At 38.4% G+C, this 24,810-nt stretch overlaps 1 protein-coding gene across 1 annotated transcript in view; it reads right to left on the minus strand.

The window, feature by feature from the left end:
• Positions 1-8,045: 8,045 nt before the first annotated feature.
• LOC134799139 (uncharacterized) overlaps positions 8,046-24,810 on the minus strand; it is a 51,948-nt gene continuing 35,183 nt past the window's right edge. Inside the window, exons 2-5 of the mRNA XM_063771543.1 lie at positions 22,257-22,364; positions 20,760-20,940; positions 9,707-9,940; positions 8,046-8,642 (exon numbers count right to left, since the gene is read on the minus strand). Coding sequence (XP_063627613.1) covers positions 8,551-8,642; positions 9,707-9,940; positions 20,760-20,940; positions 22,257-22,346 — 597 coding nt within the window. The 5' untranslated portion in view covers positions 22,347-22,364 and the 3' untranslated portion in view covers positions 8,046-8,550. The remainder of the gene's footprint in view (positions 8,643-9,706; positions 9,941-20,759; positions 20,941-22,256; positions 22,365-24,810) is intronic.

Raw genomic sequence — 24,810 nt, forward strand, 5'->3', positions numbered from 1 at the left:
ATCATATCATTTTGAACACCTGGACCGCTTAGCTCCTGTTGTAATTTCGATGAGTTCACCTACGGTCGCCACCAGATATATCGGAGCGGCCGTGGTGCTCAAAAATATGTGAACACGCACTCTAGCGCCGATGTATCTGATGGCGACTATACCTGAGATGTAATCGATTAAGGCGACAGTAGCGGTGGGTAAAATTTCAGATTCTGTCAATTTACCCCATTTCACACACAAGCGCACTGCACGCACACTACCTCACTTTACTGGGACAGGTCAGTGACCCATCATGTTTTTTTTAAGATTGGACTTTTAGTTTAGTATTGACCAGCCTCCTTTGAGGGTAAAAGCGTTCCATTGAAAGATGAAAGAGAAACAATGCATTTAATCTTGCTTTCCTTGTCTGTTCATGTCACACGTGACGTACTTACCTATTTAATTAATTTGATTGTTGACTGTTTTACTACCTAATATTGCTTTGTCGAGATACGCGTTTTGTACAATTAAAGCGAATAAAACAAGATGTCATTAAGTCAGATGTAAAATGTTATTTACCTACTACTCTATACGGTTTTTCATAAGGTGCAAAATCCATTCAATAGGAATTTAAATAAATAAAGTTTCAGCAGGGTGGCAATTCCATTTTGGCGGATAAAGCGAAACAGAATAGTTCTATCGAACCTGCTTACAAATGTTCACGAGAATCAGTTGAGAAATGTGATCTGCAAAGGAGAACATAAAAAAGCATTTTTGCCCAAGCTGAAACGGAGACCTTTGCTAACGCTCGGCCAATGATGGTTTAGGTACACCTATAAAAAATGGTTGTCCCTGCTGTAATTTTAATATCTTTATATTTCAACGGTATAGTTTTGCCTTCAAAAATAATCGGTATCGCTAAACAATAGCGGTACCGTACTACTTATACGTTCACGAAATCGGTATCTGCATAACTTGATTGTTAGTAAACTAACCTGAAAAATAATCTCAAAATCACCGAAACATTTATGTACAGTCACCTGCAATAATATGTTACGTCATTAGCGCCAACTTTGCCTCCAGGGAAACTTTGCCCAAAACGACAATTTTAAACAAATTCGTTAATGTAGAAAAAATTATAATAGTTATGGCCACCCTGCTATTTTTAGTAGAAAATAGGTTATATTTCTGACAAAACTATATACCAAACTTGTGCATAACTTGACTTGGGAATTTAGAATTTGAGCGAGTTGTCTAATATAGGGTATATTTCGGCGGGCAAAAAATTGATAAATAATGAATGCAAGTAGAAAAAATTGAGAACCCTTTGACAAATATTTCCGGGTTTGAGTAACACATGAATCATAGATTATGTCTATTGAGATTTAAACTAAAAAGGCCTAAATACACAAAAGTTTTAGCGGTGGGCAAAGTAATCCGGTAATTTGGCATCTATACCAACATTGGCCACCACCAAAAACGGATTAGGGTTGTCACTTTCATCTAATTTACCCAACTTCGCAAGTAAAAGAAGGTTATGTTTGTACACTAAAATAAGTTTATAAATATATACTGTATTTAATTTGTCTTATTATCCTTTATTTAGATGTTTTATCCCATTAACGAATGAAAAACACAACAAAAATCATATTTTTGGCCATTAAACTATTGTAACAGATTTTCTCAAAAGTGACAACCCTAGCCTTTGTAAAATGCTTAGGCGAGCCTTATTTGGAAATGGGCAAAAACGGGTAGGCAACATTGCCCAGCAAATTTATTTTTAAGTTTTTACACTTATCGCTAAGTTATTAACAGGGAATGGTAGTATTGCCCAAAACCTTTAAGTGATCCTTAGAGATCATCATCATACGAGCTGTATTTGAATACCAAATTGACGTGGGCAATGTTGGCGAAAACCCCGGATATCTTTGCCCGCTCTCTAAAACGCAAAAAAATGAGTAAAAACACGATAAAAAATATTTTTTTTTCAAATAAACTGATGCGTTTGATCACAATGGACGTGCTGAGCAAAAAAAGTCATATGATGTGATGTTTTTTGAGAAATTCGTTTTAAAAAATAAGCGGGCAAAGTTGGTGATAATGACGGTACCCCTACTCTTCGAAGGCCGCAAAAATATGTGACATGGTCTTATGGTTCTACAAATAAGATCGTGTCAGATATTTTTGCGGCCTTCGTTGTGTAACATAAATTGCAGGCGACTGTACATTTGGAATAATTATTTTATTTAGTTTCAACGAAAGTTTCAAGTTTAGTACGAAAATACTTCAGATATGCAATATGCACAAAATGTAGACCTAATCGAAATAAAACATTGCTTTTTAAAGGTAATTTATAAAACATTCGATACATAGGTATACATAACAATAACTAGAGCGCTATTGGCCTGTAAGCTTCATCTCGGTCTCCAAAGCCGCAAAAACTCGCTAGTACTTAGTGCTGGTCTAGCCGTTATTTTTTCTTGAAGATTTTCAGAGAACAGCACGTACACGCATTATACATATAGACGGAACGAACCGCATAATCATTATCATTTATTCGTCGCAATCCATGGTATTACAGATCTAGGTACAAGACTTTCAGGTATTACTTATACGAATTACATAACTCTTCCTGTTAATAGGCATTATTTTAAGATAAAAGTTCTATAATATAATACAAGATTACAATTGTCATCAAAATTCATTGACGTACAGAAGTCAAATACGTTTTTAAACTGACGCAAAATGATACCAGCATGATAAAAATTGATCCCAATCAGTAAAGATGAGTCTTTAAACTTTTTTCATTTTAAGCGAGTTTTGAAGGAACATAATACTTAAATTCGACTGTAATCGTATTGTTTTAAGATAGTTTACTGCGGTTTTCAACCATTATAACAGCAAATCAAATTTAAATGAGACGCGAGCTGATATTTATGTACCCTATTTTTTGAAATACAATTTATCTACTGGTATACTTTCTCGTGTGCGTATATGATTTAATGTCAATATAATTGTCAAAAGCAAGAAAATCAAGCTGTCATTTTCATTTGAGGAAGTACACGTGTGCTCCGGTGTAGCCCCAACGGGCATCTGACTTGAAGAAGAATTTTGAGTGATGTCGTCAATGTATGGAAATTGTTCGAAAGTTTACATTTGAGATTGAATTTCTGTGTTGTCTTTGTGAGTAAAAATATAAATCGCTAATAAATTGGTAGCTGAATTATCTAGCTTTCAGAATCATACAATAATTCAATTACTGTCAAAGACAAAATTGTTTTGCTTCTGTCTCAAACGGAACTCCATATTTTGATTTTTTGATACTTTTAGTGTCGATTTGTAGAGAATAACAGCAAATTAAAAATACAATGGCATGAAGAGTCGGTACACGGTTTCTTCGTGAACAAATTTACGTGTAATTTAATGCAATTATTAAACATTTATTGAACAAATTATGGTTACAAAGTGAGGTCTAAATCGAAAACGTCATATACCGGCCCCTTAAGGGTCAGTTGCACGAAACTGTTCGTATCGTTAAAGAGTTCGCTAAATTTTTATTTATGGAAAGTTTCATAGTAAAGTGCCGGGGGGCGCCGGCTGACGTTGATCAGTCTGTCAAATGTGGTTGGTGCAACTGGCCCTAAATGTACATATTAAAGTTGATGCGAGACGTGGGTGAGGTCATCACCAAGCTTAAATGGAGTTGGGCGGGACATGTTGCTAGGCAGAGTGATGGCACGTGGACCAAAATGTTGACGGATTAGTGGCCGCTTTCGGATGAAAGAAGCGCCTGGCGTCCGTTGGCTCGTTGGGTGGATGACATTCGGAAAATCGCGGGGCACTTTTGGATGAGACTAGCCCAGGACCGGGATAAGTGGCGTACACGAAGAGAGGCCTATGCTCAGCAGTGGGCGACTGAAGGCTAGAATGATGATGATGATGATTAATGTTGGAACCGTTTTCAACGGAAGTACGGTTCTCTATAATCTTTAATGTTGTATGTTAAGTATTTGTAAACTATGAAATAAAATAATTACTTTATACCTATGTATAATCTTTTTTTAATCACCCATAATGTAGATTATCTTAATGCAAGTTGGAAGCCTGGTACAGTCAGGATAAAATTGATAGTGAGGACCAGTCTTCAGAGGTATCGAATAAATACAAGGTTGAAATTTGGTAACTCTTTATTTATGTTTCAAACATTGATAACAATATAATTTCAGAATAAATATATACAATGTTTTAGGTCTCAAATTATTTTACTAAATTTCTTCTTACATACTTAGGTAGCTATTTATTCAGGACATGTCAAAACTCGAAGCAAAATATCGGAAAGTAAGGTCAATGTGGCGAAGACCGTCATAAGGTAAAAGACCGACTACAAGCTCTTTCGTCGCTTCTAACCTTTGTGTTTGTACACATACTCCACTTACAGAAGATCGGTAGAGCAGAAGGAGCGAAGCTTTCCTTTTCTGACTGTCTGAGCAAAGTACGTAGGTACCTATACGAAAATTCTTGCCCTGTGACGATCTTCACAACCTAAAATTTTATATGCCGTCTTCTCCACATTGTGCTCACACGATTCGGTTCCCAGTCTACGATTAATGTGCATACAATTTTAGAAAATGTACGTTTGTTTTAGACCATAGTAAGGAGATAATCGTGATGCATTTTGTCTTTAATATTAATAAAATCTGCAGAAGTACATACAACATTTATAATCTTATGCTAAGCACCTTTGGCGTGGGACTAACAATTAATAAACTAATTTGAACAACATTTACAACAGAAAACTTAAGTAAATTACACAACTAAAGCATTCTTAAACTTATAAGCTCACGATTTTGCCCCTTCGCGGGGCTACTTCAACAAAACACCGCAAAGCAGATTAGATAGGTACATCTCCCATGGGATATTTTTCAATAAAAAATTAGGCATGTATATAAGTACGAATAATAATACCAACATAATTTTCTCATTTGTGTAAACAAATCAAGCATGGCAAGTAATGTATAATAATAAGTAATTTCGTTGATACTTCAGATTTGTCAAGTTTTGTAGTTACTAAAGTTATTTTTTTTGCAATTGTTCATTAACGAGGCGAAAATGCCAAGGTACCTATATGATTTTAATATTTACATACATATTTATTATACACGGGGCAAGTGGAGCTTTTGTCCAGGTTAGCCCCTTAATAGTGCATAGTGCTTTAGATATTTTATCTCACTCCAGAATCATTTGGACGCAGTTACCCCTTATTTTTCGTCGGGGGTTAAAAACGACAGCCATTTTATCAATAAGTATTTTACCTAGTTTTTCTACGTGACTCAGTAATATCAGGGACAGGCATACAGTTATTAATACTTACCTATATATGTGCCATCAGAAAGTTTCCAAAATTGCGAAATTTCCACATGGAATAAATTCAGAACTTCTCATATTTTTGTATGGGAATCGAAACTCCATTTCCAAAATGAATGTTTGCTTTGTTTCCGGTGAAATTTTCTTGAAATTTCCGAGAACATTTTCAACTTTTTGGAAACTTCGTAACTTATCTGTAGTTATATTAAATTAACACTTGCAATACGAGACTAAAGTCTAGGTACATAAAATTTTAAAAGGGTTTACAAAATAGCTATATTCATTAATTCATTCATATATTTTGTGCATTATGGGTTAATAAATGTTATAATTTTACGAGTGTCTATATAATTATAATATTATAATTATGGTATATTATGGTCGCCAGTATCGCATCGTCCTCACACGGTATCTGAAAATAACGTATCTACATATGGTTTACCTAGTCGTTGTCGACGCGATAATTGCAACCACAATGCGCTGGTTAGGTTACTGATACAATCGATTTACCCTGAAATACTACACACAGAAATACAGCCTGGCAAAAAAGAGTAGAAATTAAAAAGTGGCAACACTGTAGTGTCGTCGCCCTTTCAAATCAAGTAATATAAGAGAACGGGACGAGACTACAGTGTTGGCACTTTTTAATTTCTACTCTTTTTTGCCAGGCTGTAGACGAATTAGGCCAATTACATACAGCTTTGGTATAATTGTGAATATAAATTTCATAATTATTTATACGATTATTAGCTATGAAGAAATATTGATTAAAATACTATTAAACCCTGTTTCAATAAATATGACATTTTAATTTCACTGACAAGATTACATAGGTATAAAAATATGAGTTCAACTGTAGGGCTCAAGGCCTTTAAGCCCTAACATTGTAGGATTTATATTATGTCTATAGCTAGGTACTTAAATAACGTGAAGATATATCCTGTAGGTACTGAAACACTACGGCCCCCCCCACATCTAGCGTCTTTCGAGCGTCGGCGTCTGTCGGCGTCTGGTCAGCGCTATGGAAAATGACGTCGCTGCGCAGTTGCGTCGACGTTGCGTCAAGCAGCGGCCAAAGAATTGTAGACGCCGACGCTCGAAAGACGCCAGATGTGGGGGGGCCCTACCTAGTTAATATAACATGAAATCTATCGCATATGTTGTATTTCTCCTTACTGCAGAACATCAAAGAAATGGAGTAAAGTACGATATCTCATTGCTAAGTATTTACAAATGTACCACGACAGGTAAAGTAAGAACGCTAAGCGCGAAGAATTTCGTACATTGACTTGCCTGTTCCTATTTCTATCGCACGCGCGTAATAACATTGCTGGCCCCGTAGACAACATGCAACATGCCAATCGCTAACACTCAGTAGCGAACGAAACGCAACTGTCACGGTCAAACTAATATGGGAGAGTGATAAGCCCCCTCCAGACTATGCGCGTGAATCGCGGGCGTAGCCGCGAACGCGAGTGTAGAGTCGATTTCGCTGTCTGCGAAAATCGACGCCACACTCGCATTCGCGGCTTCGCGCCGCGATTCGCGCACGAGTGAGGAGGGGGCTATAGAGAGACGATAGCGAAACGCAAGCGATTGTCACCTTGGCTAGGCCGCCTGTTCCGCCTCCGCTCATGTGCCGGCTGTCAATGCCACTGTGCGAGGGGGAAAACAGTATAATTTTACGCGTGTGATAGAGATAGACAGGCGGTTCAATGTACGAAAATCTGCGTGCTTAGTGACCAAGTGTAGTTCCTTAAAATGGAATTCCTCCATCGAGGAACAAGTTAAGCCTAGTAGCGTCTAACGTCAAGTCTAACATCGAGAATCATCGAGATTGTCGACTTATATTTCGTCATGATAAAAAAACAGTGTAAGAAGGGACAATGGAACAAGCATACTAAAATATGTTACTTTTACCCGTCGCCCTTACCCAAATTATATTCAGTCAGAAACTTCAAAGCCTTCTAAAAGGTCGTATCTTATCGGCGTTTATGCAGTTATCATATTGATTCGAATTCGTTCGTCGCAACGGTGTATGAGCGAGACAGCGATGTCCCGCTCGCACACCAGAGCAACGTGTGAACCCGCCTTAGTTATTTCAAGTGTCTATTAATAGATTACAGTCGCAGGGGCTTGTTCCAAAAGGTCGTATAACCTCAGCGCTCGAATATTGTGAGCCTTATCACCCGGAGTTAGTCTACACTGGCACGGGCAGGCGGGCTGGAGGGGGCGTCTGCGTCACAGGTACGCCACAAAGAGCAGCATCGATAGTAGAAGGAACGCGCTGACGTCCGTCATGTTGTATTTTAGACCTTATCACTCGGAGTTAGAGTCTACACTGGCACGGGCAGGCGGGCAGGAGGGGGCGCCAGATGTCACAGGTACGCCACAAAGAGCAGCATCGACAGTAGGAGGAGAGACGCGCCGCCGCCCGTCGTGTTGTATTGTGAGCCTTATCACCCGGAGTTAGAGTCTACACTGGCACGGGCAGGCGGGCTGGAGAGGTGCCTGCTGTCACAGGTACGCCACAAAGAGCAGCATGGACAGTAGGAGAAGGGACGCGCTGACGCCCGTCGTGTTGTATTTTAGACCATATCTCCTGGTATTACAGACTACACTGGCACGGACAGGCAGGCTCGAGGGGGCGCCTACTATCACAGGGACGCCACAAAGAGCAGCATCGACAGCAGGAGAAGGAACACGCTGACGCCCATCGTGTTGTATTGTGAGCCTTATCACCCGGAGTTAGAGTCTACACTGGCACGGGCAGGCGGGCTGGAGGGGGCGCCTGCTGTCACAGGTACGCCACAAAGAGCAGCATGGACAGTAGGAGAAGGGACGCGCTGACAATCGTCGTGTTGTATTGTGAGCCTTATCACTTGGAGTTAGAGTCTACACTGGCACGAGCAGGCGGGCTGGAGGGGGCGCCTGCTGTCACATGTACGCCACAAAGAGCAGCATCAACAGAAGGAGAAGGAACGCGCTGACGCCCGTCGTGTTGTATTGTGAACCTTATCTCCCGGAGTTAGAGTCTACACTGGCACGGGCAGGCGGGCTGGAGGGGGCGCCTGCTGTCACATGTACGCCACAAAGAGCAGCATCGACAGAAGGAGAAGGAACGCGCGACGCCCGTCGTGTTGTATTGTGAGCCTTATCTCCCGGAGTTAGAGTCTACACTGGCACGGGCAGGCGGGCTGGAGGGGGCGCCTGCTGTCACAGGTACGCCACAAAGAGCAGCATGGACAGTAGGAGAAGGGACGCGCCGCTGACCCCCGTCCTGCCCGAGCTGGAGAGGATTTGCTTCCCTGGAATGAAAAATCAACTATTTATAAATCATTTCATGTGTGTTTAGTATCTAAGCAGAGTCTGATATGCATAAGTAACATCGTGATTATAATATACAGACAGACACTAAAAACATTATTTCTGGATGTAACCAAACTCATAGGGATGACAAAGTAATTTTCTGAGGTTTTAACCTCTGCTTGCTACTGATGTCCCATCAAAAAGTTTATAAAATTGCGAAATTCTCCACATGGAAAAATTTCAGATACTTCTCATACCTATTTTTTGTATGCGAATCAAAGTTTCTCTTGTTTTTTCTTGTGAAATTTTCCTGAAATTTCCTATAACTGTTCCAACTTTTTAGGTACCTACCGCCAGCTACTTCGTCCACATAGAAGTCGTTAAACTGCCCCACTCTCTACTGATTTACACCATTCAGTTGATGAATTTGGGAATATTTTTTTCCTTTGCTAGGTTATAAACTATGTGTATGGAGAATATCGTAGAAATCCGTTACTTACTAACGCCATCTGTTAGATCTTGCAGCACAACGCTGACAGTAACAGAGGAGTGACGTCACACATCGATACATCGAAGTAACTTACATCGCTCCGCCAACAATCTGAGGCAGCAACAATCTCGTATTTTCCTATGTTCCTCGCAGAATTGTGGTGTGCATGTGCAACACGGATTGCCTGTGTGGCAGGTATACCGGAGGTCTAGGAACGGCTCGCGTCGGACAGATCCGTCGGGTTGCATAAGACCTAAGCAAAAAAGCAGAGATCTAGCACCAGGCGCATTAAGCGCCTTCACTAGATCTGGACGCAATTTGTCAGCAGCTATCAGGAAACCTACATTTTCTCCCTGATCCTAAATTGTTGTTGGTAACGGGCAAAACAAAAAGATTTGAGAACATATTGTGATACCATAATTGATCACAATATGCTCTCAAATCACAACGCCAACGCCAAGTTAGGTACATGCGGATTGGGCGCAACGCCGTTACATGAATCTGTAGCAGCCAAAATGCTTGAGACACTTTCGGTTCCTGGATTTCGCTAATGTGTACTGAATCCATACTCACATCTTTCAGCCAGTTTCCTATAGCAGCAACAATCCCGTATTCTCTTATACTTGGCACAGTCATGCATGAGGGGTTTGCACCGGCCCGGGCCCATGTAGCAAGTGTGAGGAAGCCAGGGGAAGGGTTCCGGGAACGCCTGCCGCTCGCAGCAGCAGTGGTCCGCCAGGACCCGGGTCTCGCAGTACTGCAGCTCGCGCTTGGAGCAGGTTCCGCAGCCAGGCAGGGTTTCCGGTACTGAAATGCAAAACCAAGATATCCATTTATGTCACTTAACTTATTCTCTTTACCTCTCGCGTCGAATGATGGTCCATATGAGAGTTTAAGTATTGAAATGTAATACAACACAATAATGTCAAATTATCCAACGTAATCATTAATCGACTGTAAATGTACTGTCATTTATACAGTTTGTACGATAAGGATAGTTTCTAGTAGCTGCTATAGAAATAACATTAGGTACAAAAGGTAGCTGGGTTTCTAACCAAGAGCGTCAAGTGCATTAGTATTCCCGACCACACTTAGAAATGGCCATCTTGAAGCGCTTAACCGTTGACTCATTTCAAAAGTATGCAATCCATAGGGCGAGTTCAGGTTACAAATAGGTGCCTTAAAATGCAGTCTGTTAGCAATGCACTAAGGGCGTCCGTTAGGTGGCGCAGTTGCAAGGAGCAGGTTATATCATTATATGTATAGCGAATTAACGAAAAATAGTAGGTATGAGTAACGCAACGCTAACTGGCGCGGACGCGTCCGACGGATTTTACGGTAAACACGCTCGCACGCGGCACGCGGATGCCATTGTAGGTAATTTTTTTACCTACAATGGCATCGGAGGGTACCCGCTCCGTGCACCCGCGCCAGCTAACGGAGAGCAGACGCCCTTATTCGATAGTCGGTACGCGTTTTTCTCCGCGTATTGAGAGTCGTGGGGGTAAAATTCAATAAAAAGGACGCCAGGGGTCGGAGCTATAGGTAGGGCTGTTGCAAGCCCTACAATCTAGATCAATAGTGCACCCCGCTACACATGCGTCATCTCTCTATCGTCAGCGATATCGGTCAATGCAACAGGTGTTTACTTACGTGTTTTGCGTAGTTATTGCGTAGATTTATATATTTGGGTTTGTATGAAACTTCAATTTGGGTAAACGCTTTTACTTCTTAATATAATAGGTACAGTACAGCCGATTTTGGCAGCTTATTGACTATTGACCAAGGCAAAAAGACATTTACTTAGGGGCGTCACAAGCAAGAAGGCTTCTTAAAAAAGTCTTGTGAGCATTCGCCGTTGAAATCTCGGCCACAAAATGCGTTTTAAGGAATTTCAGTGACCCAAATCAACATTTTATTATAAGTTACGCCACCTGATTTGAGTAACTCGATGCCTGTAGGTAATGCACTAGCTTTTATTTGAATGAATAATTAAATCTAAGAAAGCTACCTAAGTAAATATAAATTTACTATAATAATAAAGAAAGAGACCTCCCCGCGTAAGTAGCAACATTTGACGCAAAGGTGCCCATCACACTTGACCAACGCAATGATTAAGGAACTAAGAACAGAAATTAGTGTTTTTCTTCAATAAAAATCGGAACATGATACGTGCTATAAAAAACGTCATAATTATTCTACACGTCTTGAATTAGGTTTATGAAAGACACAGCCCGATTAAATAATGTTCGCCAGAAACAGATGTACATAGGTACCGGTTATTCAATGGATGGCGATTGATTTGTGCGCCTTCCTGTGCTGCATCAATGGCAGTGACTCACTAACACCTGTTCTGGAACTTATTCTACGTATTTACATACCCGACATCATTAAAAAAAAAGAAAAATATTCTGCAAGTAGGCCTCTTTTGCAAGTCAATGTAACATTTACAGTGACATGAAAAATACATAGCAACATTTTATTATTGGAACAGCCGATACCCGGGTATAACATTTATAACTATCGATTAGCGATACGCCCCGGCTTCGCTCGTGTTACACAAAACCTTAACAAATGATACACCTAAACCTTCCTCAAGAATCACTCTATTGATAGGTGAAAACTGCATGAAAATTAGTTCAGTAGTTCACAAGTTTATCGCGAACATACATACACACAAACAGACAGCCGCGGCCTGGGGCTTTATTTTATGAGGTGTAGTGATAATCTTAACCTCCTGAGATCCTCCTATTTAATGAATGTCATAATCGCGGCAGTAAAGCGGCGGTGAATGTCACGACGCAGCAACAGTGCAGCTGTAGTTTACATCCGAACGTCACCTTAACGCTGCTGTAGTCGCCATCTGAATGTAACCTTTAGTCTTACTGATGTGTCGTGACTATTATACCCTGTATATTCGACTCTACATATCTCTCTCTCTCTGCAATATAATCTTTCCGATTTCCAACATAATAAATATATGTATCTAGTCTACAATACATTGGTACATTAATGTATTACATGTGACTATTGTGGCGAGATATTGTAAGTTGTGTCAAAGTTTACCTATAATATTAATGACAAATCAAGTTCAATTTGTTAGAGTTAGAATAAGCCTCCTATTGGAGTCGTGTTTGTCCTCCCGCCGAGTATTGTGTTTCGTCTTGCACGACCGATCAAGTGCACTTTTTATGTCGTTTTGTAATGTACACCGTCCCAGTAACCTTCTGTTCCGTCTGATTTTTTTTATTAGTTCTGATTTACTTCACTCGCAGATTATTATTTATTATATTGTTGGACCAAGTTGACTCTCTCGTAGGTAATCTGTCCCTTGATCAAATGTGTCATAAAATATTAGGCCTACTTTGCTCCAAAATTCAAAATAATTCGGCTCTACCTTGATAAAACTCGTATCTTGTTCTGCCAATTAAAAGATAAATGTAGTATCTATGTATGTGTTACATACAGAGTTATTACTGCCTTTCGAATTTGAGTAGCAGTGTGAGATACGAGATTTTTACAAAGTAGAGCCGATATGTAGGTATAATTTAATAGTACCTACATTATTGTCGAGGCTCGGAAGTTACTCGGAAACTACTTGCAGGCTGAGGATTCGTTTTAAACGGACGACCTTGGGAGTCCGTTTAATTGAATCCGAAGCCAGCAAGTAGCCTTCCAGCCGAGTCATATATAGTGCTTTTCTCAAAAATGGTGCAAGAAAAATAAATAAAATAGAAATATTTTACAGAAGCAACGTTCTTCCGTATATATTTTCACAGAAAAAAGTAGAAACAATTGGAAAATTTTGCATAGCCGCCTTTTTATTTTTTTTTATGAAAAAATGGAAGTGTATTTTTCTGCCGAAAATACGCCAACCTATTTGAGACAGCTAAATTGTCGCGGTACCAACATTATAATAATAAGTACTAATCATCTGTTTGGCTGTTTAATGAGCCTGTGCCTTTATTTGATATGGACATTTCAACTTTTAAAAAGTTTGGAACTCGACAAATAATGGAATTTGTATGCAACATTGCAGTCCCAAAATCGAGACTGCAATGTTTTTAACTTTTTAATTTTTGATTGACCATAAACTACGCACTTCGCGACCTATATATTTTTTAAACGGCAACGTCGACTTTCGTCCATTTTTGAGAAAAATAATTATATATATTGTAGTTGGTATGTTGATAATTATATATGCCGGTTTAAAGTAGACCATCCCTACTAAACATCATGTTGTAATAACATAAATGGGGTTGTGATATAGTTTTCAGAACTATAATGTAATGTAATAGTAATGGTACACCCAGCCGAAAAGTTGCATGGCAACTTAGTGTATAAAGTATGAATTCATGCATAATGTGTTCATGCAACGTCGTACATTCAAAGAATTTAATTTCCTACCCATTATGTACTTTGTCACAGTGGCAATAATCTCTATACCGACTTTCATATTGATTGTCACAGTGACAATAATCTCTATACCGACTTTCATATTGATTGTCACAGTGACAATAATCTCTATACCGACTTTCATATTGATTGTCACAGTGACAATAACCTCTATACCGACTTTCATATTGATTGTCACTGTGACAAGCTACAAAATGGGTCGGAAATTGAATTCTTTTAATGTAGGTAAGTACCTATAATATACCGCGTTTTAAATTGTTATAATACTACAAACATTTGAATTTCTATAATTTGTATTCATGTCAGCTTTAAAAAAAATCTATTACCGGGCGATAAGGAAACATGAAAAAATAAACACAACGTCCACAAACCCTGACTATTTCCGTGCCCGTTCTAACCACATACCTCCAAATATAGTTTATCATTATCTTGCCATTACCAGAGACTAGTAACTAGAAAGACTGACAACATCTCTACAAACTTATTATGTCATTTTCATTCGTAGTGAGCTTCCAAAAAAAAATATAATAGATGGCGTTATTAAATAAGAATTGTGCTTATGTTTTTATTATGCTTTCAGTGTAGTTGACTTTAATAGCGGCAAGTCCAATTTGAGGCCGGCAAAGAAGGACCATCGCTATTTTTATTTTTTATTGTTCTTATGTTTAATACGATAGGTATTGCAGTTTTGTCTATGGTAGGTAGGTCCTACTAGCGAACATGGACGCAATATTTGAGCCCATTTACACTTAAGAGTCGGCCAGCTATGGACCTAGCTAATCGGACCCTACATCAATGACGATTCTAGCGACGTTATATGACGGTTGTGGGTCTTTTCTATTTACTAGTCTGTCATTACGAATGACACACCGAAGTCAGAACAGTGACAATGCCGTGACAAATCCGTGACACGCCCCCGGCCTTCGGTGGACTGTAATTTGGTGACCTTGGGCGGTTTGGCCATTTCTCAATGTACGTGTTAAACGGAAATTAAACCTACACAATGCCAAAAATCGCTGTGCTGTAGTAGCGTAAATGTTTTGGTTCTGCATTTCCGTTTCTCTATATTATTAAAATTGCTAGGTATCAGGGCTATAACCACGAAAATCGAAGTTCGTCAATTGCTGGCATTTTTCTCTATCACACTAATTATTTTACGTCTTAATGAGAGTAAAAGAGAAAGATCTCCGCAATTTGCGAATTTCGGTTTTCGCGGTAGGCCCCCTGCAGTTTTCTTTATCTAAGTGAAATGCAAATTTGTACATACTTAGTTAAGCACCTGTAATTAGTCTAAAGTTAATTGATTCCATTGTGTTACCACAGTTAAGTTAAGCCATTTCTATTTAAGTTAGATGCATGAAAGTGTGTTAGCGTATGCTATAGACTTATATGTGTACAAATTTAATACAATAAATACAATACAATTTACATAGTTAATTTTCGTAACACAAATGAATCAATTAAGTTAAGTTAAGACTAATCACAGCTTCTTAACTGCGCTTAATTACGAACATTTTTTTTGCAATTCACTATCTATAAATCTCGCATCGACTGATGGATCTCCCTATGACTACGACAGTTCATTTTTAAACGTAGACATTTTTGGAAGTATAACGTATGAATTTATTTAGAAATGTAAATATTTAAGTAATAAAAATACGGTAAAAACATACACAAAATAACATATTTCTATTTTTTTTTAAGTAAGCCCAACCAATAAGATACTTTGAAGTACCTATAGTTTGCACGTATTTACTTACTTACTTCAAAAAATTTTCAATTCAATTAATTTATTTGCTAAAACACTAAATTGTCAAACGATTGCCATTATCAACTTAGACCCAATTGAGTTGATACATTTAAATCAACCTATTCATAGCAATTAATACCAATTACAACGAATAGATGCATCCAAGTCACAGCTAAAAATAGTTCTAACGACTCAAGACTGGTAATCAGCAGTTCGTAAAGAATTTGCTCAATGAGTCGCCCACACTATCCTGCTTTACTGGAGACATGCAAAATAGGAATTTACGCCTTTATAATGAGGATACGTTTATTCGTAAAGGACCTGTTTGTTTGTACTTGGTTTGTACACTCATTATTTAATTTAAACTATTGAAAACGATCTGAAGTGGTGTCTGAAAACACAGGTTTAGGTAGGTATAGTTCGTTTTTTTTAGCATTAGAAATAAGGTAAACAATCTTGATGTGTATTTGAATTGACAAACACGTTTTAAAAATAAGTCACGGCAAATATGTAACAATTATGAATCTATTACGATCATTTATATTCTTCTGCTTTCATAATTAATAGTTACTGATTTTTAAAAAGCGTTTTTCAATTAAAAGACATGTCAAGTTCGCTTACCTTCTTTCAAGTTCTTTCTAATGCTAAAAAAATGAACTATAGGTACTTACTTTAATTTTTTTACCCGACTGCGTCAGAAAGAGGGTAATGTTTTTTGCGAGTGTTTCAATTGATGTTTCATATGAATATCTTATTTATACCTTTAAACGAGCAATTCTTGTATATTTATTTATTTATATGTAGGTATTTCGGGGATCTCGGAAACGGCTCTAACGATTTCGATGAAATTTGCTGTATGGGAACCCCCATACAGCAAATTTCGGGAGCGAAAAATCGATCTAGCTAGGTCTTATCTCTGGGAAGACGCGTATTTTTGAGTTATTATATGTTTTCCGAGCAAAGCTCGGTCTCCCAGATATTGGTAATAATTTGAGAAAGGCCGATAAAAATCATAGCGCTCTTTGATACCTAAGTTTAAAATACAACTAAATTAATTCTTATTAAACCTAACAAAATACGTCGATCCTATGAATCGTTCTTTAGATCCTAAAAAGACTGCGTAAAAGAAAAAAAACTAAGTAAGTATATAGGTAATATATTAATTAGAGACTAAGGTGTTTCCATTGGTTAATCAAAAAAATCATTCAAATATCACTCATATACCGTGGTAATAAGAGTCCCATTCCGGAACTATCCGCCATTTTGTTTAGTATTTTTCCTTGCGGATCTACCCGAACACACCTTAACTTATATTTACATTGTATTGTAAAACAAAGCAAAACAAACTTATTTGTCAACTTGAAGGTGACCGCCGGACGCAATGATTATCCACACATATCATAGCTGCTTATTAACTGCAAAGTGCATTTTATTCCCCCTAATAACACACTGAGCAACGAAGCAGAGCTAGAAGGTCGTATATTCATTACAAGTCTTATAAAATACACACCTTTTTGGTCTAAAGCGATAGACACAGACTACTCATTGACTAGACGAAGCATATAAAAAAAAATGTGTTTTTATATTTTGTTAGTAATAACACAGCTCACAGTCTGCGTTGCCTTAAGGTTGACTGATAGAGAATGGTTTATGACATTAAGTCTGCCTTTTGAACGATAAGTCTCTTGTGCAATAAAGAGTAAATAATTTAAAAAAACAGTCGCGCACATAATAAATCCCTTTTACAAATAAATTGAGAGCGTAGCGGGATTTATTATATTTACGCTTTACGCGCGTATATGAATAATGTAATTAAAAAATGAGACCCAGGGATTAATTTGGGCTATTGTATAGCATGCTCGAAATAACTCACTGACTATTAAATTATAATATTGTTTGTGTGTGATATTATGATTTAGTGTGTATTATTATTGAATTTGCATGCCAATAGGCACGACATAGTGATACTAAAGTATCCTGTAATTTACTATAACAAATAAACTCTTTGAATTTTTGAATGTTCAATGCGGAGTCTAATTGTAGGAGTCTATAATGACATAGCTCAATCATGGCGCGAATTAGTCGCTAACGAAGCTAATTGCAGCCTGTCATGTCACGTGACAGTGACACGGTGACACAGTCCGACAGATGACATGTTGGAATAGTTGGGTTTGAACTTTGAAACCTTTATTAAAGCGATATTTAGGTACTGTTTTACAGGGCAAAGACCAAAGGATCAAATGAGTCGCTTAACTTCAAACTCGGGTAAATCCATCTGTCAGATTATGCGATTTTGGTATTAAGAAAAGGTAATAGGGTAGAGATTTGCTGAGAGGGTCAAGTAGATTTACCCGAGTTTGAATTTAAGCTACACAAATGCTTTTTAGAGACCAACCTAGGCGCAGGGCCTAAGGGCCCCAGGCAACATAGCAATGGTTTTGAGATGAAGAAGGGGGCCCCCCTAAATTCTAATTGCCTTACCAAGTACCTAAGTCAGTCTCTAAATCTGGGCCTAATACCTAGGTAATAGGCAGTAAAAATCATCATAGAAAATGCATTTTTTATACACAGTATGAAAAATATATAGTTATTTGTTTTACAAGGGGGCAAAGGTGTTGTACTACTATAGATATATTATATAATATGATATACTTATTATATACATCGTCATCTAGTAGTACCCACAACAACACAGCCTTATTGAGCTTGCTGTGGGACTATAGGTCGATCTGTGTAAAATTGTCCTAGCTACTTACAATACCGTAAAACGGGGCCAACAGAAATCGCGGGGTGAATAGAGAAATTTTGAACTTTTTCTTTCAAGTTGTTATATTTAAAATCGTACATCTCTAAAATTAGATTTTTTGGAATGCATATATAGTAGACTATTTATTCTCTACATTGATAGCAAAAGAACTTAATCAAACTGCCTAAAAGTTAGATTTTTTTGACTATAAAGTAAAGTCTCGCCGAGGTAAGAAATGAAGCCTGTCTCAACTTTGTTCTAGCGGTAAATGTTTTGACATTAACTAAGTAAAAGTTAGCTAACCTGGTAATATGGTATCTGTAGTACCTAAATAATAAATAATATCACTAATTTTCTCTATAAAGAAGCATTTATTTAGCAAAAATCTGTTAACAAGCAATTTTACGTGATAAAGGGGTCAGTGGACACGCATAAGGGGTGAATACTTACGCCATAGGGGGTGATTAGATACAACAAAGGGGTGTAAAGGCACACCTTGCGGGTTAAAAGACACAAAAATTTTGTGTGAAATAGCTGTTTAACAGATATATATACTATTTACCAATAGAGTATCAACATAATAATGACCAAATTCGATGCCTATGACAACTAAAACTTAATATTTCTATTCACCCCTTTCTTGTGTCTATCAACCCCATTTTAAGGATATGGAGAAAACAGGTAGTTTTCTTTGATTTTCTCTGAATTGGGTTGGTAAAAATTTATTTCACAAATGTAAAATTGAAGAACTAACCAAGACTCAAAAAATAATATCAAATTTTTGACTCTTATCAATTGGATTATTGGAGAAAATCGTCCTTGAAGTTGAAAATCGTGTCTTTTCACCCCGTTTTACGGTATTTATTTATACTAAAACTATTAGAGTGTGGACGACACTTTTGACATTATTCTGTGAGCGTCTATTGATGCTGGCCTTACTATACCATTACATTACAACATTATTATCACACATACACAATTACACACACATCATGAACACTATTAGTGCATTATCCGCGCGTAAATCTGCGTGTAATCGTACGTAACTACGTACTTTAATTAAATCCTCAACGGCCAGAAAGTCAGAAAGGATTGTCACGGCGTTTTTCAATGAAAAAAGTCCTTTGTGTACCTATAGTTCGTTTTTTTTAGCATTAGAAATAAGGTAAACAATCTTGATGTGTCTTTTAATTGAAAAACACGTTTTAAAAATAAGTCACGGCAAATATGTAACAATTATGAATCTAATACGATCATTTATATTATTCTGCTTTCATAAGTAATAATAACTGATTTTTAAAAAGAGTTTTTCAATAAATAAAATGTCAACATCGCTTACCTTCTTTCTAATGCAAAAAAAAATGAACTATAGTATAATATTGAAATTGCTAAAAGCCCAAGGCCATATTATAGACTTCAATTGTATAGGGAGCGTGCATGAGCTGTAGGGGGCAGCATAGGGGCGCAAAATTATCTTAATCGCACCAATCATCAGGAATTTAAGAGAAAATAAGGAGTATTTTTGAAATTTTACTGATACCTGTAAAATTTCTACCGTTGAATGTCCTTATTCGCCGATTGCCGTTTAAATGATGAAGTAAAAATAAGCAAAATAAAACGACATGACAAAGACCAAACAGTTAGGGAATGTAGGACTACAACTTTATTCTGGATACGGAAATGGATTGGTTTATTAGAAAACACAATCCCCCTAATGAGGGCGCCACTGGACGGTCGGCAGGGCCACTTGCGCGTTCCAGGGTTAGTCAACTAACTCGGAGTTAGCCGTTTAAACTCTGAATTAACAGTACAGTTTAACCCTGTAACTCCAAGTAAGTAGGCTAACCCTAACGTGTAAGTGGCGCTTAGGCGTTTATCACGCGCCGCACAGATGGCGCATCAGTGTGACAATACTGATAGTAATAGTATAACCGCCTTTGCAAAACCTTCAATGAACAGCCCAGTTGACGCGTCCCGATATAATGAGTATGCGCCCACTGTCCTCGGGTCCGGTTTAATCCGGCTCATTAGTCTGATTCGGCGCCGACATCTTCAATTAGTGACCAAGTAATTGCGTCATGCCTTAACTGGGGCGGTATTCGTCAAAGTTTCTCTTGGCTGGGCGTTTTCGTTGGACCTTGGTCTCTAATTGGCGATTCGCGTAATACACCTTTTAGAAATGTTCCTGTTTATCCACACGGGAGACAACCACTTTATACATGAAAATTTACAAGCCTCCGGGAGGCCAATTCAAACTTACGATGAGACATCAAAATGATGTCCGTCGCCCGTGCGTCTCGCTCGCGCCAATACATGTACCTACGCATGTACCTACCTACCTATTACAGTTCAAAACGTGCTCAATAGGGTATTTGACTACTAGTCAAATCAGTTTCTATTTTCGAACTGTCAATCCGATTTTGCTACTATGGAATTTGTATGAAACACTAGCATGTGACGTCACAATCAAATTAACTACTCGTTATAGTTTTATAAGGGTTTTAAAATAGAAATTGTGTGTAAAAATAACTGCTGTCTATGTACGTTTCTCTATTAATCTTCTGGTAATTTATTTCATGCATGTTGTCAGATAATGTATTTTAAATACAGTAAAATACCTACCCTACCCTATATTACCTACCACACCATAATAAAATTGTATTGCATAAAAAAATAAAGGCCTCGCAGTCGAAATTTTATATATAAAGACTCACTTTTATCCAAGTCCATCGCTACGGCGGCCTTCCTAGCGTCGGCTGTTGATATCTCGTGTTCCACGAAGTACTCCTCATAGCGGACCTCCAGTAGGCCCTCGTAGGCCTCGGCATCGGAGTCGTTGCGGCTCGCGTTCGTTCGCCCCGTGCCTACTGCTTTTGTGTTAGCTGCGTGTCGGACCTGGAAGTATTCCCTAAAGGTTAACGTGTTGAAATATGACAAGTACCCTTACCGCGAGTTATACGCGGCCTTAACGCTAGCGACTGCAACAACGCAAACGCTGTGTGCTGTGTATCTCGGATTTCAGTATGAGGGAGATGCATTGTGAGTTAGGGGAAGGTCGGGTAAAGCGAGCACCCCAGGCAAAGCCAATTCGGGCTCCCAATCCTAAACTGTTCGACTTTGTCGCACCACGCGCCTGTATGATGTTCAGAATCCTTCGCTCTATGAGCGGCAAGCGTCACAGGGAGCGGTCGCTGCGAGCGTCGTCGGTGACGAGTCAAAATGTGTTTTTAGTGCAAAATATTAGATTTGGAAAGGTAAGTACATTGTATGTTATTCTGTCATAGTAATTATCTCGAATTTTAATTCAAGATGCTTCTATTGCTTATTAAAGTATCTTCCTTTTACAACGCATTTATTTTAAAACAATCCAACGGTAATTTTTTTTTAATTCTTAATTTCTTTAACTGACTGAATGGGCAAAGTGGATCGGGCAAAGCGGATAGCGTGTTCACTTTGAATTTATTAGGTATTTTTTTTATGATAATATTTTGTTACAGATGGTATATAAATATCAAAAAAAGATCGATCATAGCTCCTGGCTAACAGACGTCATGGAAATGGCTATCCAAACGTGGATTCGCTGTGTTAAAATGTCTTCAGAGATGCCGTGAAGACTTATGCTTATGAAATTAGTGAAAATATATCAAAAGCTACTTGTGACAGCTTTTTCTAATTAATATTATTGGAATGATCTTATGTTGATTAATTTTCACTTAGTTATCAAGTTCACTAAGATTTTATGAGTGATATTTGATTTGGCCGAATGCCTGTTTCACATTGCCCGGCACCCTGGGCAAAGCGAATAAAATATCTTGTTTTACGTTTTGTTCAAAATTGCAGCAATTATTAAACATTGGAAGCTAGTGTTGTTTTAAATTAAAAGTTTATTCAATAAAGACTTATTATTGACACTTTTTTCATTTCTTCCTTGTTAATTTTTTCTGTTATGTCAAGTCAAAGCTTAATAAGGTGTTCACTATGCCTGGACTTCCCCTAGTTCACGCAGTCGCTAAGCGAATAAGTCAATGTCAAACTCCAGGTATAAGGAAGTCCTTCTAGAACTTTTAGTGCTGATGACGTCAAACAGGATGATTTACGTCATTGGCACTAAAAGTTCGAGCCCTGCTAATGTGACTTTGTGGCCCTTATGAAACAATCATAATAAAAAAATCGTTTTTCTCAGAGATACGTATGTATTCCAAAGTCCTTACCATAACCTCAGGTACCCGGAAAATGACGTCGGCGAGCGCCAGCGGCAGCAGCAGCGCGACCGCGGCGGCGCGCGCGCAGCCCGCCGCCATCCCATCGCAGGCCCACACCTGCACATACAAACATTGGTGATTTAAACTATAGACCGACCGCTTCCTTTAAGGATGACTCACGTTAGACCGGGCCGTGTCCGGGCCGGAGCTTCCGGCGCTTACTTTTCTATGACATGACAGACGATCACGTGATGCTTTCCATAGAAAACGATGCGGCGGACGCTCCGGCCCGGACACGGCCCGGTCTAACGTGAGTCCTCGCCTGCGCGGTACGGGGGCGACGCGGTAGGACGATTAAGGGTGGCGGGGAAGGCGATATCTCTCATAGTTTCTGACTTCTCCATCAGTATGGTCAGTACCCATTGGGATTGATCACCCTGTATATATATATATTGTATTGCCGACATCAAATAGCTTATGAAATGATGGCCAATTGGCCAACATAGCCAAATATATCCTAACACGCCTTTGTTACCATAGAATTAAGGATATGTTACCGATATATTACGTCACTTTGCCCGTCACTATCTATTAAATGCTGACTGTACAGAGTGCGTAGCCATCGTACAATCGTTAACGCTCCGTAGCGAACGCAACGCAACTGTCACTATCGCACTGGGGAAGAGTGATAGAGAGATGACTACGATACGCTACGGAGCGTTAACGATTGGCACGTTGGCTACGCGCATTGTACCTACCTACTGTACTGCAATTTAATTGTCGATGCCGCGCACCATCAATATACCTATATTACCTATGCTTTCCACCTTGCTCTGATCATATCACTCATATTGATCCTTCTATGGTAGCTTTATGAAATAAATTAACGTTTAAATTGCAGTTTGAAAGGACATCAGTATAATAATATTTTATTAGTATTGCACATGCATTCAAATAGCCTGGAATGAACACCACGCAAACCAAGTAGGTAGTTAGCAATACTTGAGGACTTGAAGACTCTAATGGAGAACTCCTTGGCGTCTGCAAACTTAACTTTTAGGGGCCCTAACGGAACCCCTAGTGTAAATTTCATTGGATAGCGTGACGTTTGCGTTATGTCTATTTTGTATTTTTGTATGAGATTTAGAACAGCGCCAAGCGAGGACGTTGTGGAAACTTAAAATCCCATACAAAATGACATTTAACCCAAACGCGTACGGGCTTCACGCTAACGAATGAAATGTACACTGGGGGTACCTACAGATTAGGTACATACTACTTGTGTATGCTTGTGTATACGTTCCGCGAACGCGAATCCTACTGCACTTCATCTAGCTCACAGTGTACATTACATACATATCATAATAGCAGTACAAATATATCTATGTAATGTGATGTGCTGATGTGATATTCAGTAAACTAAACTATTCTACGATATACTTAAACAGATTATCTAGTAGCAGTAGCATTTAGGAAGGTTGTGCGAAAATTATAACATTTATAACCCTGTTTGCTTTGTGAATTACCTATAGATTCGTATTATGATTATGAATCTATCATCAAGTCTTTTTACATGTGTAAAAAGATTATTACTATTATAGTATTACTATGTAGTAATTGTTATAAACTGTTATAGAAAAATATAGGACAAATTAATGACTGCGATTATTAGAGTTCAATATATATGTGAAAATGTGAGTCATATTACGCGAGCCCCATATATACATTAGTAAGCAGCCCGCGTGCGACCGCGACGCCGCGAGGAACGTTGCACTTCTGAAGTTAACACTTTTAAAGGTGACGTTCGGATTAGCAATGTGCAAGTTGTATTAACATTTGCAAAACAGGAACCATTCTCGCAAGTTTCTGGAAACTTACACAAGAATTCAATACAAGTTTCCAATCAGAAACATTCTCGTGAGATTTTTTCAAAAAAAATATCACAAATGGAGTGAAAAAATCTAATAATATCTGTACCTATATTAAGCTTTTGACATATTTTAATTGTTTGTTATTTAAATTTCTGAGGGCTTTTCATATAGACACTGTATAAGTTCGGCAACTTCAGAAACTTCTCCTTGGTACCAAGTACCAAGTACCAAGTGGTACCAAGTACGTCAAGTGTAAAAATATGGGTGCACTCATCATACTCTAAAATATTTCCCATAGCCCTTATGTCCGCGTATTAAGAACTAAGTATGGGACATATTCTTGAGTAAGTTGTATGCACCCATATTTTTTACTTGACTGCAATACTTCTATGGCAACTGTAGCTAATGTTGCAATATTACTGCAATATTGCATTCTTTATTTTATCAAGGAAATTGACAGATAAGTCTCAATATACGAGTAGTTGTCAAAAAAACTTATTCCCAATTGTCTCGTCATAAAAGCAAACCGCTGGAACTGGAACCATATAAACATTCAAGTCACGAGTTCACGGCCCGTCCTAATTCCCTTTCATTGGGTCAGTGGCACAAAGGGCCTGATGAACGTGCGACAACAAATGGCTCTATTACGGCTCGGCCACGACATTGCGCGACTGGCGAAGGCGGCGGCGGCC

The sequence above is a fragment of the Cydia splendana genome, chromosome 18 (genome assembly GCF_910591565.1).
Source record: "Cydia splendana chromosome 18, ilCydSple1.2, whole genome shotgun sequence".
NCBI classification, from domain to species: Eukaryota; Metazoa; Arthropoda; class Insecta; order Lepidoptera; family Tortricidae; genus Cydia; species Cydia splendana.